The sequence below is a fragment of the Curcuma longa genome, chromosome 20 (assembly GCF_044706935.1).
Source record: "Curcuma longa cultivar G26 ecotype Majalengka, Jawa Barat chromosome 20, ITB_CL_G26_1.1, whole genome shotgun sequence".
NCBI lineage: Eukaryota > Viridiplantae > Streptophyta > Magnoliopsida > Zingiberales > Zingiberaceae > Curcuma > Curcuma longa.
The window spans coordinates 974,206-990,665 of record NC_133880.1 but is presented as its reverse complement, the minus strand read 5'-3'; the positions used below and the strand labels follow the sequence as shown (position 1 = coordinate 990,665).

General features: G+C 40.1%; 1 protein-coding gene across 1 annotated transcript; it reads right to left on the bottom strand.

Annotated features, from left to right (window-relative positions):
• Nucleotides 1-9,367: 9,367 nt before the first annotated feature.
• Nucleotides 9,368-16,134, bottom strand: LOC141813503 (serine/threonine-protein kinase VPS15-like). The gene is made up of 5 exons (XM_074701471.1): nucleotides 16,032-16,134; nucleotides 13,232-13,337; nucleotides 12,830-13,006; nucleotides 9,595-12,744; nucleotides 9,368-9,517 (listed from the first exon to the last, which is right to left on the bottom strand). Exons 1-5 carry the CDS (start codon nucleotides 16,049-16,051, stop codon nucleotides 9,368-9,370), a joined length of 3,603 nt encoding a protein of 1,200 aa, XP_074557572.1. The 5' UTR covers nucleotides 16,052-16,134.
• Nucleotides 16,135-16,460: the final 326 nt, after the last annotated feature.

The following is a 16,460-nucleotide window of genomic DNA, read 5'->3' as shown; positions in this document are numbered from 1 at the left end:
AGGTGCCAAAATCCAAAACTAATTAATTCTGATGACAAAACAATGTCAAAGACGAAATATGATAAGCAGATGAAATGCCAAAAGGCATGAACAAGTGGAGACAATCACTTAACAAAAACAGTCAGAATGAGTATACTGATGATAGAATAGAAGACTCAAAAAAAAATCAGGATGTTTGCCAAAGAATAATGCATGCTTGTTGACGTTGTCATTGTTGATAAGAACATGCATGCCTAAGCACATCATCTAGACAATCATTTATTGATAGAAAATAGAAATTTGACTGTCAGAAAAATCAAGCTCTAATTAGTGAGGCAAAACTTATACATTCAAAATGAAGTGTTTGTCACATTTGCAAGAGGAAAAAAAAAAGTAAACCAAAAAATACCCTGGATGGGGTATAGTAGGATGGCAAGTAAATTTGATGGATTGTTGGTGCAGGAAGCACTAGCAAATCGAACCAGGGTTTTGATTATGGAACTAGGATCAAGTTAAGTATGTGATTGTACTAATGATGTTGAACTGAGCTTACAGGAGACACAGGTTAAGTCCTAGTGGAAGCTAGGCATGAAGTCTTGGCAAAGTCAAGTGCACCAGGTGAAGTCTGGGCTGGTCAGGAGGACCACGCCGCAGCAGAAGTCTGGGCTTGGTCAGGAGGACCAAGTTGCAGCAGAAGTCTGGGCTTGGTCAGGAGGACCAAGTTGCAGCAGAAGACTGGGCTGATCAGGAGGATCAGTTGCAGCACAAATCCTGGGGGGCGAAGACAGAGCCAAGCACAAGTCCAACGAGTCAGGAGGACTCGGTTGGCAATCAGGTAAATTCTCCCGAGGGGAGTGGGTGAGGACGCGTTCCCGAGGGGAACATTAGGCGTCGGTCTAACCCAGGATCTCACTGGAGATCCGAAGTTAAGACTCGTAGTTGGTTCCGAGAACCGACTCTAAAATTATCCTTTGCATGTTATTTTGCTAACATCTTTTGCAGGAAGGAAAAATCAAACGAACGCAAACTCCGGACGAAAAGTTGACTTTTCGGGCCTGGAGTCGACTCAGATGGGTTCTGGAGTCGACTCAGGCAGAGTCAGCCGAAATCCGGAAGTCAGCGCGTTGATTTTCCGCCAGCTCGGCCTAGAGTCGACTCAGGTAAGGATTTGAGTCGACTCAGGCTGACTCAGAGTCAAAAGTTATCGCCATTGACGCCACAGCGACTGGAGTCGACCCAGATGGCAATCAGAGTCGACTCAGAGAGGATAACGGGCGAAGACGATAAAGTTTATCTGCCACGCAAGCTGGAGTCGACCCAGATCTGCATCTGAGTCGACTCAGGAGGACTATAAAAGGAGGTCGCGAGCAGCAGCCGAAAAACAACTCTTTCTTGCATCCAAACTCCGTTCTCGCGACTCCCGAGCTTTCGTTCTTCGACGTCGGTGCTGCACTCGATCCAAGCAACTCAGAATCACACCGAGACGCCGAGATCTTCATCCGGGGAGCGACTGCGCGAACAAAAAGTCGGTAAAAAGTTTATTATTGTTAATTTCCATTAAACCGAACTTTTTGTAATCTTTTGATTTTGTAATTGTCGATACACTTGCTGCCGAAAAGGAGCAAGTGCCTTAGTGGATTTGCCCAAAGGAAACGGTCAAGGACCGTGGGCCTTGGAGTAGCAGCCTTGGGCTGTGAACCAAGTAAAAAACCAACCGAGTCTTTACTTTTCGCATTAGTTACTTTCTGCTTATAATTGCTTTCGCATTCGAGTTTATTTCTCGCTTCCGTTCGCACTCGTGATTTACGAAAAAATCGAAAAGCGTGCAACACGCTATTCACCCCCCTCTAGCGTGTTTTCGATCCTACAATTGGTATCAGAGCGGGGGCTCTTGAAAACAGTGCAACCACTGATTCAAGAATTTCTTTTCGATTTTCTTTCGCTCTTATTTTTTTGTTTCTCCCACACTACTAATCCAAGACCAAGTCTTGGAATATTTTTTTTCTACTTTCTTGTGTGCTAGATTAATGGCCCATCAAGAAGGTTTCAGCACCGCAAGACCACCGCTCTTCTCGGGTGATGACTTTCCATACTGGAAAACCAGAATGGAATGCCACCTGAAGACCCAGGTGGAAATGTGGATCATCATCCAGACGGGATTCACAATCCCAACTGGTAGTGATGAGCAACCACAGTCTTGTGAGTTCTGGGACGCCGCCACAAGGAAGAAAATCGAGGCGGATGCAAAAGCAACCCAGACACTCCAGTGCGGCCTAACCAAGGAGGAACTGAACCGAGTCGGACCCTTCAGCAGCGCCAAGGATCTCTGGACCAAACTTATCGAACTCCACGAAGGGACCTCCGACACCAAGGTAAGTAAAAGAGATTTATTAATTAATAAATTATATAATATTAAAATGTTAGAAGGAGAAACGGCGAGCGGACTACACGCAAGGATCAAGGACATCCTCAATGGTCTGCACGCAATAGGACAAAGCATCGACAACAGAGACATAATAAGGTACGCACTAAAAGCCTTTCCCCGGAACACCTTGTGGGCATCAATGGTAGATGCTTACAAAGTTTCTAGGGATTTAAATAAAATAAAATTAGATGAATTATTTTCTGAATTTGAATTACACGAGCAATCTAATACAGAAGTGCAGGAGAAAGGTATTGCTTTGCTTGCAGGTTCCGAACCAAAAAGGAGAAAAGTACCAGAAGACTCGGAATCATCAGACTCCGAGTCAAACGAAGACGTGACAACGGAACTAGTGAACCTAGTCCAGAAAATGCTTCGGAATAAGCGCAGAATTCGTCGGTCGGAAGTCAAGAAGGTGGTCAGCACATCGAAGCCACCAAACACCGGAAAATTGGACTCGAAGTGCTACGGTTGCGGTCGGAAGGGACATTTCATCGCCGATTGCCCGAACCAACGAAAGGACCGAAAGACGAAACGAAAAGCACTCAAGGCAACCTGGGACGAGTCGTCCGGGGGAACCAAAACACATAGAATTAGCCCTTAGTGTCAATTCGGATTGAGTTGGACTCGAGTTGGACTCAAGTCAACTCAGATTGTGTGAGACTCGAGTTGGACTCAAGTCACACAAGCCAATTCGAATTTATCAAAAGATTATCATGCATGAGATGCATGATCATTAAAAGCATGATCTTCCTTAAAAGAAGAGAAAGATTATCATGCATGAGATGCATGATCTTCATTAAAAGAGGAGAAAGATCTTCATGCATGAGATGCATGAGAGTTAATAAAATATTAATTCCTTAGATCACTAAAAGCCAAAAACCCTTCATATCCCATGGTGGGATATAAAAAGGGGTGAGAGGCTCTTGATGAAGGGGTTGTTGGATGCTCTTGCTCTCCCTCTTCTTCTCTCTCTTCCACCTTGGCCGAACCTTAGCTTGTGGCTAGCACCACAGTTTGGTTCTTCTCCATCTCAGTGTTCGTGTGGATACCGTGGAGGCGCGAACACACTGATCGTGCTGAGATCCGTGAACCTTTGAAGGCAAGAGTTGCTGTCGGGATTGCGAAGGGCTCGCATCGAAGGTAACCTCGATTCTAGTAGGTAGAATCGTCAAACGAGTATGTTTTTCGCATGGATCTTCTGGAGGGATCCTGTTTTCCGCTGCGTTATATGCGGTTTAATCGTTTTTCGACGCATATAGATCCCTACAGTGGTATCAGAGCCACTTGCGAAAGCACACTCGTTTTTAGTTTTATATGATATAACTTAGAACGTGTTTATTATGATCTGCATGTTGATCATGAGATGATCTACTAGTGTCGCAAAGGCGGAGCCAATCGGACTGATCAGATCTGATGGCATCAATCTGATGGTGCAGATCGGACTGATCAGATCGGATCGTACCAATCTGATGGTGCAGATCGGATGGTACCGATCGGGTGGTCTTGGGTTCATCATGATGAACAGTATGGGCAGCGACTCATTCAACGAGTCTAAAAAATGGGTTCATCATTGAACAGTATGGGCAGCGACTCTTCGGGCCCCTTGACCGCCGTGGCGTTGCGGCTGCATATTTTGCTTAGGATCATAATAATTGTTGTAATTCATAATACGGCCTGCGTGTCGTGCCTTTCACCTTCATTATTCTGGTTGTAAAATTAGATTACCCTCAAATGTAACTTGAGGTTTCTCTCATATTGTAATGTACAATGAAGAGCAATTCTACACTACTGGAGGACGGTGCAAAGGATGGAGGCCAACAACACATGACAACCAAGGAAGCACTTGGAGAAGATGCTAATCCCTAGGTTGACCATTCGCTCTTCTCATTGGCTTGAGAAGATCGTAGAAAGGGCCATAACCATGTCACGTTTATTTTGTGCATATATGTGATGTATGTGATGCTTGTATGTGATGCATGCGTAGTTAGTTGTCACAAAATTAGGTCACTTATCATATGCCTACCAAAGTTTAATACTCACGATTACCTTGTTCAATCGTAGCGCGTTTGCCAAAGCAAAGTGACTCGATTTACCTCGGTAAAGTGCGACAGGACAATTGTGATGTCCGACTATTAAACTTTGGGTTTGACTTAACTAAGCTCTCTCAATTAGATTGATGAACTTAGAGGCATAGCTCATACGAGACATCTTCCTACATTATACGAATCTTGGGCGATTAGCCAAAGCTAACTCAAGATGAGTGGTAATTTAGAAGGATATCTCATGTGATGGGCATAATGAACAAATTTTGTTGTTCATATAATTATACAAGAGTTACATTAGATGTAATTGGTAAGATGTACCTACCTAACTTATACGAGTCTTGGGCGATTAGCCAAAGCTAACTCAAGATTCGGTATAATATGGATCTTGTCCCACTTTGTGACCAGTGGAGAATCATTTAGTTAAAGGCCTAATTAAATGATTGAAATATGATACATTTCTGCATTTTCTGTAGTGAATATCACCATGACATCAAACACGTCAAACTCTCTCTCTCTGCGATCTGTCCTTGATAAGGACAAGCTCAATGGAGCTAACTTCCTGGACTGGTACAGGAACTTGAGGATAGTCCTCAAACAAGAACGTAAACTGTACGTCCTTGAGCAGCCCATTCCTGAACCACCCACCGCTACGGCCACTCGTGCTGATAAGGATGCTTATAAGAAGCATCAAGATGACGCACTAGATGTGTCATGCCTTATGCTCGCCACTATGAACTCTGAGCTTCAGAAGCAACATGAGTCCATGGATGCCTATGATATGGTTGGGCACCTCAAGCAACTATATCAAGGACAGGCGAGGCACGAGAGATTCGAAGCATCGAAGGCCTTGTTTCAATGCAAAATGCAAGAAGGAACTCCCGTAAGTCCCCATGTACTCAAGATGATTGGGTACATTGAGAACTTAGAGAGATTGGGATTTCCATTGGGCCAAGAGTTGGCCACTGACCTTGTTCTACAATCACTACCCGAAAGCTACAGTCAATTTGTCATGAATTACAACATGAATGAAATTGACAAGTCTTTACCTGAGATGTTAAGCATGTTGAGAACTGCAGAACTCAACCTTAAGAAGGCAAAGCCTGATACCATTTTGATGGTAAATAGAGGCAAGGGTAAAGGCAAGCAAAAGCCTAAAGGGAAGGGTAAGACCCAAACCAAAGGCAAGGGTAAGGTCAATGCGTTGAAACCCAAAGGTGGAGTGGCTAAAGAAGGAACCTGCTTCCATTGTGGTGAGACCGGACATTGGAAGAGGAACTGCAAGCTATACCTGGAGGAGGTAAAAAGGAAAAGAAGTGAGACTTCTGCCTCAGGTATACATGTTATAGAAGTCAATTTATCTGTTTCGTCTTCTTGGGTATTAGATACCGGATGCGCTTCTCACATTTGTACTAATGTGCAGGGCCTTCAAAAGACTAGATCATTGACTAAAGGCGAAGTGGACCTACGAGTAGGCAATGGAGCAAGAGTTGCCGCTATTGCTGTAGGAACATATACTTTGTCTTTGCCTACTGGGCTTATCCTCAAACTAGAAGATTGCTGTTATGTGCCTGCCTTAACTAAAAACATTATCTCTGTTTCTTGTTTAGACAAGAAAGGTTTCTCTTTTGTAATAAAGGACAAGTGTTGTTCTGTTTACTTAGAAGATATGTTTTATTGTAGTGCACATCTTGTGAATGGACTTTATCTTCTAGATCTTGAGACCCCAGTCTATAACATAAATACCAAACGGTTCAAATCTAATGATCTGAACCAAACATATCTCTGGCATTGTCGCTTGGGTCACATAAATGAGAGTCGCATATCCCAACTCCATAAGGATGGACTTTTGGACTCATTTGATTTTGAATCATATGAGGTATGCGAATCTTGTCTATTAGGCAAGATGACCAAGACTCCTTTTAGTGGACAAGGCGAAAGAGCTACTGATTTATTAGGACTCATACATACTGATGTATGTGGGCCTTTCAGTATAACAGCTAGAGGAGGCTATCAGTACTTCATTACTTTTACTGATGATTTCAGTAGATATGGATATGTGTATCTTATGAGACACAAATCTGAATCCTTTGAAAAGTTCAAAGAATTCAAGAATGAAGTACAAAACCAACTTGGTAAGAGTATTAAGATGCTTCGATCAGATCGAGGTGGGGAATACCTTAGCCAAGAGTTTCGTGACTATCTAGTTGAGTTTGGGATTAGATCTCAACTCACTCCACCAGGAACACCACAGTGGAATGGTGTATCTGAAAGGAGAAATCGTACACTATTAGATATGGTACGATCTATGATGAGTCACACAAATCTTCCTCCTTCCTTTTGGGGATACGCTTTAGAGACGGCTGCTTTCACACTTAACCGCGTCCCATCTAAGGCAGTCATAAAGACACCATATGCGATATGGACTGGGAAGAGTCCCAAGATGTCTTTTATGAAGATTTGGGGTTGTGAGGCTTACGTTAGACGTCAAGTCTCAGAGAAACTAGGACCCAAATCAGATAAGTGCTATTTTGTAGGATATCCCAAGGAAACAAAGGGATATTACTTTTATAATCCCACACTAGGCAAAGTGTTTGTTGCTAGAGATGACATTTTTCTAGAAAGAGAATTTATTTCTAGAAAAACTAGTGGGAGTCAAATTGATCTTGAAGAAGTTCAAGATACACAAATTAGCACTGAGACCTTGATGGACACCGAACAGGAACCTCAAAGTGTTGAGGATATGGTTGCACCACAAGGAGTTGTAGAGCAACAACCTGTTCGAGTAGACCATGCTCTACGCAGATCTGATAGGACACGTCGTCAACCTGAGAGATATTCATTTCTCTTGTGTGACAACGATGATGTTGTGATAGTTGATCACAATGAGCCCACATCCTATCAAGAGGCTGTAATGAGCCCAGATTCTGAGAAATGGCTGGAGGCCATGAGATCCGAAATGGAATCCATGTACACTAACCAAGTATGGACTTTGGTTGAACCACCTGAGGGGATCAAACCCATTGGGTGTAAGTGGGTCTTTAAGAGAAAGACTGACATGGATGGACATCTGCATACCTATAAAGGGAGATTGGTGGCAAAAGGATTCAAGCAAATTCATGGTATTGACTATGAAGAAACCTTTTCACCAGTTGCGATGCTTAAATCCATTCGGATCATGCTTGCTATTGCAGCTTACCATGATTATGAGATCTGGCAGATGGATGTCAAAACCGCATTTCTGAATGGAAATCTTCTCGAGGATGTGTACATGACACAACCTGAGGGTTTTGTTGATCCAAAGAATGCTGGAAAGGTATGTAAGCTGCAAAAGTCCATTTATGGATTAAAGCAAGCTTCTAGAAGCTGGAATCTTCGATTCGATGATGCGATCAAATCGTTTGGTTTCATCAAGAATGAAGATGAACCTTGTGTCTACAAGAGGGTTAGTGGGAGCACAGTTGTATTTCTTATCTTGTATGTGGATGACATACTTCTCATTGGAAATGATATCCCTATACTAAAGTCTGTAAAGACTTGGCTTGGGAATTGTTTCTCAATGAAAGACTTAGGTGAAGCAGCCTATATTTTAGGCATTAAGATCTATAGAGATAGATCTAAGAGATTGCTTGGCTTAAGTCAGAGTACATATGTTGACAAGGTGCTTAATCGTTTTGCCATGCAGAATTCCAAGAAGGGATTTCTGCCAATGTCACATGGTGTGAGCCTTTCGAAGGCTCAATGCCCTTCTTCTAAGGAAGAAAGGGACCGCATGGATCAGATCCCTTATGCATCTGCTATAGGATCTATCATGTACGCCATGCTATGCACTCGCCCTGATGTCTCGTATGCTTTGAGCATGACGAGCAGGTACCAGTCAGATCCAGGTGATAGTCACTGGACAGCCGTCAAGAATATTCTTAAGTACTTGAGAAGAACTAAAGAATATTTCTTGATATTTGGAGGCGATGAGGAGCTTGTTGTAAAGGGTTACAGCGATGCTAGCTTCCAAACGGACAAGGACGATTACAGATCGCAGTCAGGGTATGTCTTTTGTCTAAATGGTGGTGCTGTGAGCTGGAAGAGTTCAAAGCAAGCAACAGTTGCAGATTCTACTACAGAGGCCGAGTACATTGCTGCTTCAGATGCAGCAAAGGAGGCAGTTTGGATCAGAAAGTTTGTTTCTGAGCTTGGTGTAGTTCCTAGCATTGTGAGCCCTATAGAGCACATATATAGAACACTACTCTTAACCATTCCTAGTCGAGCATTAATATGCAAGGACAATATTAATGCGTTAAGACTAGCATGTAGGTCAATTGATGACTTAATCTCACAAGTCATGGATATGTGATATCACGTTGACACATGAGTACATATTAGAGACTATGTACTGAATAGACCCGCCATGAGAATATTTCATGGATCGTTATATGAGTGTCATAATGTTTGATAGACGTGTGTTCCTTCATTTGTTTGTTTAACTTGTAAACCTAGAAAGAATGTGAGCTCTCCAACTAAGCTCATCTCAAATTCATTCTCCATATGCTTGATAAATTCATTTAAGAACTCATCATTTGTTGACCCAAAAATGATATCATCCACATAGACTTGGGCAACAAAAATATCACTCTCCTTTGACTTTATAAATAAACATATAAGGCTTTTCTAAGTTTATACACATGATTTGGGTAATCACTACTCTCAAAACCAGGAGGTTGCTCTACATAGACTTCCTCCTTTATGTACCCATTTAGGAAAGCCGATTTTACATCCATTTGATGTAATTTAAATCCCATGTAAGCGGCATATCCTAAAAGAATTCTAATTGATTCCAATCTAGCCACGGGTGCATAGGTTTCATCATAATCTAGTCCTTCCACTTGGGTGAAACCTCTAGCTACTAATCTAGCTTTGTTTCTTGTCACATTGTCTTGTCCCACCACTTGGTCAATGGGATGATCTTGATGATGCCTAAGGTTTCTAGGCCTAGTAGCTCATCACACTTGTTATTATTGCATTGTAATTCATCATCTGAGTCTCCTATACCTCCCCCTAGATCATTGCTCTCAAGCTATAGATTTTCAATTTCTTTTGTTATTTCTTTTGTTTAAGACATACCACAGAGGAAAAGTGAGTGGTCTTAAATACCTGATGACAACTTCCGTTCTCAGCATTCCAGAGGGAGACTTCATTACTTCCAGCAGCAACATAAACTAATGGCCTTGTCACAGTAGAAACTGAGTTCAATGGTGGAATTAGTAAGCATAGCTTCTCCACAGGGCAAACCATGGGATATTGCCATGAGTTCACTGGCAGAAGGAATCTGAGATCCCAGAGTGTCAGAACACCTCTAGAAGAACCAGATACAAACCAATTTCCACATTGACCCATTACAAGAGATGAGACATATCCTTCATCTGGAACAGCTTTAAATGTCCAGGCATCAGAATTTGCCCTTGTATCCCAGAGATGAACTCCACATCTCTGGGTGGTGAATAAAACAGTCTTACTAATGCTACTATCTATGCTAGAGCAGTTCAACACACTAAGAATCGCACCTTCACCAATTTTTCTGTTCTGGATATCAGCAATACCAGAATACTTTTCTATTACATTACTGAACCCTCTACTTATGTAATTTACAGAAAATAAATGAATCGTTCCATCACTGGCACCAACAACCACTTGGGCAGTGCCTCGAAGCATAGCTGTACATAAAGCTCGACAACCATCTAGAGAATATGTTAACCTAGACCTAAAAGAGATGTCCTTTTCCAACTTCCTAGTATCCCATATCTTAACAGTCGAATCATCAGATGCACTAATGAAAAAAGTGTGGTCATTTGATACAGTTACATCATTCACAGAAGATTTGTGCTCCTGGAGATGTGCAACCAGAATTCCACGTGGTTTCCATCCTGTATCAGGAACCGAAGATGCTCTTGCAAAGGTAGATAATCCACTTAACTCGGATTGTGAGGCATCATTCAATGAGCTTCCCTTCAAAGCATCGTAAACAGTTATATCCTGAAACTTACAGGTAAGAAATGCAGATTGCTCAGGGTCCCTGGATACAACATCAGCTTGCTTTTGAACTTGTTTGATGTTGGTGCTGATATTTAAAAAAGAGCTTGAAACCAGTTTGGGTGGAACTGAATTAGATAAGCCAAATGGCTTGTCAAGAGGTTCCAACCGCATGCTTGAAGCAGTGACGCCTTTAGGGTTCCATTGAAATGAATTTTCAGGACCAATACCAGGTGCAAGTTTATCCAGATTAACATAGTACAAGGGTATGCCATCAATAGGCCCATCACAAAGAGAAGTATTAGCTGCTGTTGCCTGTGGAGATGTGAATGCAGAAAATTGTGTTTTTTCCGAATAAACAGAATCTCTTATATCCATTGAGCCAGAGATCTGGAAAGATGTCCCTGTTCTTACTGCAACATCCTCCACAACAGGTAAAGATGCATTCAGTGTTGTACTGTTGGCATATTTTCCACTTTGTACATCTGATTCTCTTTTGACAGAAATATTGTTGAATTTCACTTCTCCTGAAATCTTACTAGCGTGTTCAATAGTTTCCCACCGATTTGAATATGTTGATGAGTTATACCATATCCTTCTTTGTCTTTCCAACATGTCAGAACTCCTTGCATTTTCCAGAACTTGATGGTATACTACTTTAGAGACTGGAGGCTTCAGGCATGAAAGTAGAGATGCTTCGGAAGATAAAGAAGGTGGCACCCTGTCTAAAAAAGGGCGTAAGACTGGAGAAAGATAAACATGGGAATCTACTGGCCCTAAACTCTTGCTACTAACAGCAATGAAAGTAACGGCTGATCTTCTAACCCAATAGATTGGATAACATAACAAGGGGAAAACTTTCTCAATCAACCCAAGAAGGATCCTTTTTCGTAGAAAACCACTTTTGCACAATATGGACAAACAATCCAAACCATTCACAATTACAGCCTCCATTTCATCACTTAAAGCCTGCTCAATGTATGGTAAAAGATATTCCTCAACACTCACTTGGCCAACAAAATAGCAGAAAAATATTATATGTTTATAGAAAGCTGCTTGAAGATGCTCATCACGATCATTGAGAAATGCTGGAAGAATGGGCAATAGGAAATCATTACTATGCTTCTGACCAAAAAAGTAACATAGATGGCCAATATCCTGCATGAGAGCTCGACGGACATTTGGAGTTTGCTTTGGACCCATTACCAGCTCTTGAACAATTTCAGCTAACAATCTCCTTAATTGCATAAGCTGACTGTCAATTCTGTAGCCTCGTTGCTTTCTTGGTGATTCCATAATAAGAGATTGTGATTTTTGAGCTATAGTTGGTTTACCTAGAGGTCCTCCACCAGCTATAGTCTCAGCCTGAATCAAAAATCTATAAGAAGACAACGCAATCTTAGAAATATTACTAGCATAACAAATCCTAACACTCTCCTCTGGATCATCAGGAAGCATGGAAAGCATTGGAAGGATATACTCGGGAAAAATCATTGCATCACTAGGAGGGAAATCTTGGACAAGAGTTAAAATGTCACACAATGTTTCAAGAGCAGCACAGCGAACAATAGCAGCTGGATCAGAAAGCATTGCAATAACATATGGAAGGACATGTTGTAGACGATCTTCATCATCAGTGTACAAGGAAGAGGTCTTCAGTAGGAGGAGACCAGCCCTTCTGAGTTGTGGCTGTTTCACACTTCTTATGCAAGAACATACTAATGATGCAATCAGGACCATGCCATCGCAACTGTTTTTGTCACCTGAACCTGGAAAAGATGGCATGCGGTATGTATCTGTCTGGCTATCATAAACATCCATCAAAGAGTCCAGGTCACCTTTCAAGATGTTTCTTAGAAATAGCAAATCTTTCTGCTTGTGCCCTCGGAGATCATTTGATGGCTGATCCTTCAAGGTCCTTGATTGGTTAGAAAATCTAGTGCAGTCAGTATCAGAATCATTAGTAGACAATATTGTAGCAGTCTTCTGTGTTACATCTCTGTGTGCAGAACAATTTATTTGTTCTACATCCCTCAAGAGTGAAGTGATATCTCCAACAAGCTGAACTTGGCCTGCAATTGTACTCTTCCCTGATCTGCTTCTTGCATCCCCTCTAGCCAAAAGCATACATTGAGCCACACCTTTGATATTTTGAAAACCTCCTTCATCTGTGAGTTTGGGAGCCACAGATGAGTCAATAATAACATCATCTGATGACCTGACACTCATCATTTGTGCATGAATCTTATGGAATGCTCTTTCAATTGCTGCAACCTATGGAAGAAACAAATGGCATCTTTTTACTAGAATGAAGTTTAAAATAGATTGCAATTACAGTCAACGGAGGTGGCTTTCTTACCCTTGCATCTGAATCAAGCGGAACCAAATAAGAGAAGAATTTGTGAAGAGATGGTGAGAAATAGCTTGGAAATATTGAAGATGCATAATTTTGCAAGTAACTTTGACATGATAACCTTGCATTTGGATTTAACTGAATCATATGAAGTATCATTTTCTGAACACCTTCATCTTGTATCTACAATAGTTACAGATCAGATAAGGTCTAGTCAAGAAATGTTAAATTATTTAACCATAAGCGAGCTATTAAAACAAATAGATGATATTTAGAGGAACGCACTTCGAAGCAAAAAAAAATCACAAATGGAAATCAACTCAGAGTCCAATTTCTTTTAAAAAAATGGAAACAGTACATAAAATGGGAGAAAACCTTCATAACTCAGATGGATGCCTAAAGATGTACCTTTTCTAGGCACTGACAAGGGTCATATTGCCCTCGCCGATATGCCAGTAGCTGGGATAACTCAAATAGTGGTTGTCCCTCCAAGAAAAGTTCAGCGATAACACATCTGAAAGCAAAAGACAACAGAAAATCTCATTGGTCATTTACAGGATTGAGTTAATTGTTTATCCATTTAAATCACTTGACCAGAAAAGAAATTACAGCCCGGTGGAGGTGATAGATATATTCAGTACGCAGCTAAAGTGATAACCACCTTATACCAGAAATTTATACTACATCAGCATGTGATACATTTAATTTAACGTCCACAGATCATTCTTACCTGCGCATCCTAGATTAAACTTACACCAAACTCACCTATCAGATTGAAAACGTGGCTTCATCGAAAACTTGGCTTCAACAACATACAAAATCCTACACTTATCTCATATAGAATAGTCAACCTATTTTTACTATAAAAAATTTTTAAAAATAAAGAAATACAAAAAAAAGATTATTGATTTTCTCATCATCCTATTTTGCTGGTTAATGATTACAAGGAATAAGGCTTAGAGGGACCATTTAAAAGTTTCCTTTGTCTACATCCACAATCGAGATCAAGTTTTCCTGTTGTAGGATGGACTAAAGTTCTCATATAATCTGTAGATACATGAAAAAGGTCATTGAATCACTCAGTATCTCTGAGAATCGTATATAAGTGACAGAACCATTCAAATGAGGCCAGATCCATCGGTAAATTGGTAATTGAGACAAAGTGATAGCACCGACATAATTATGTCCTAGAACCATGGGTTTGAGCACTAGTGGGCACAAAAAAATAGTCTTGGTAAGAGAAGACGTGAGGTCATTGTACTTTATTATAGAACCAAACTATCTTTATAACATACAAAAAAAGGAAAGAAATTTGCATGACATTCATTCAAATTTGTTCCTATTTATCCCAGATCACCTCCTACAATTGTTAAAATAGATCAGCCTAAAATATTTAAGAATAGGTGCTTGTTCATAAGATAATTAAAAGGTCATTCAAACTCTTCACTTCACTTCCCATAGGTTCCTATGAAGCTAGAATTCTTAGAATCCTAAGAATAGGTACCACCTGATGGTCAATTGAACTAAGGTGGACAATGTTCGTGCTGGTGCAGCTTGCCTCCAGTGATATGTAACAACAACTATTGAATGTGTATAGAAAGAAAACGAAAAAAAACAAAGAAAAAGATTAGAGATAAAGAGTCCCTGAGCCATACAATAGTTCCCATGATTTAAAATCTCAACCTGGAGTTTCAATTTATAATCAGAACGATACAATTTCGGTACTGTATTATGTCATACTGATATGATTTCGATATTTTTAAATATAAAATATATTAATTAAAAATAAAAAATTTAATTTTAAAAAAAGCAGCACAGTGCACAAAGATCCCGCCAATGCGGGGTCTCAAGAAAGGATCAAAGCACATTGGATCTATTGTACGCAATCTTACCTTGCATTTTTGCAAGAGGTTATTTCCGCGATTCTAAATATTAAAAAATAAATAATAAAATAATTTTTTAAAAAAATACAAGATTGTGGAACCTCCATATGGTAAATAAATAATTTATTATATAGATTTAGAATTAAACAAATAAAACTATATATATTAAATAAGTATGATAGTTTTATTAGGGTTTGATTAAGCATATTTAGATTATCCCATTTATAACTAGGAGTTGATTGAAATTATTAACTTAAGATTTAATAATGGTGCATCCCACCTGCACCCATCCCCGCCGCAATGCCGTAGAGTTCGCTGCAAGATCGTGGTGGCCTCCACAACCCCACGGAGTTCGCGGCGGTCTTCGCGACGGTCAGCATTGCCGATGCCGGGAGGGTGCCGGTGTTGGGTGATGGACGAAACGCCCAAACCATGATAGTTCCATTTTATCTTTTCTTCATCACTCCAACCCCTCTATACTTTTTATACTTTTTCAGCCCCTTCTAGCTTTTTCTTACTGTTCCTACATCCAATCATCCCTATGTGGAATCTGCCTATAGTGATCAAGACTACTCTTCAGAGAGGAAATTCAATCTATGGACCACTCTGGGTCTTAATAGTGATCATAGATGAAACCCTTGTGCAACTTCTTCATCATCATTCTACCTCTCATCTTATTCTTCCCTTTTCTTTCCTTCCCACAATTCCGACAACTCCAAGCCCTCATGTGAAAGAAACTTGTCTCCCCTCTTTAGATAAAAGAACAATGAACCCAAACTGTATGATCTAACATGTCAGTGAGGACCATTGTAGAACTGAAACATTAAAACTGGATTAGTCAAAAGCATATTATAAGGTGCCGATATTTATAAGTCAGCATGACTGAAAAATAATGTAGACATCGACTAAAATCAGTACCATGCCAGCATGGACAAAATGTAGGTAATCTGCATCAACAAATTAATATAATTTACCTTCAATATAACAATGTAATCTCACAAATGATTTCATAACGAAAATGGGGTTTCAAAGTTGATAAGTAGTATCACAACTTCAATTAGCTATGCTCAGATCAACCTCACAGCTAATAAAAGAAAATGAAGCCATATATTGATTTTAGGGATTTCTTGAAGGTATAATGTTATTGAATTACAAAAACTGAAATGGTAGTCTGACAGCTATGTTGTGGCTACCACCACCACTATGCCTTTGGGAACTCAATTAATGTATACAACTTTAACGGAATTAATTTATACAACACAGCTGAATGATGCAACTAACTTGAAGAAAATAAAGATAGTGTATTAAGTGAAAAACACACATACCCCAAGGAGAAAATGTCCATCGATGGTTTTAATGGTGCATCTGGTACAACAGGTGACTCACCTCCATGATCATAAAACCTCTAAAAGAAGAATAACAGAGATACATTTCTCTCTTATAGAAGATTTAAACAAAAAAATGTAAAAAATTATAAATATGAAATGAAAAATAGGACCATAGTAAGTACTTCTATGGATTCTTGGGAGTTCAGTCATGAAAATTAAGAAAATTTTGAGTCTCCAAGAAGACAAACATGAACATGCCCACTCATAAATTACAGAGAACTAATTTATTAAAAGGTACTTCATCTAGATTTAGAACACTAATATAGCTGTTAAATTGATGTCTTTTTTTTTTTTTTTTTTGCTTTGCTGTCTTATTCTTAAGTATCATCCCCAAAAAGAATATTGTGATCTTTTCATTCACATAAT

Excerpts from the sequence above, each read along its gene's own strand:
- LOC141813503 (XM_074701471.1), bottom strand. The coding sequence starts at position 16,051 with ATGGACATTTTCTCCTTGGG. Across the intron at positions 12,745-12,829 it reads CGCTTGATTCAGATGCAAGG|GTTGCAGCAATTGAAAGAGC; the intron begins GTAAGAAAGCCA and ends TTTCTTCCATAG. Across the intron at positions 9,518-9,594 it reads AGAACGGAAGTTGTCATCAG|CTTGAGAGCAATGATCTAGG; the intron begins GTATTTAAGACC and ends GAAAATCTATAG.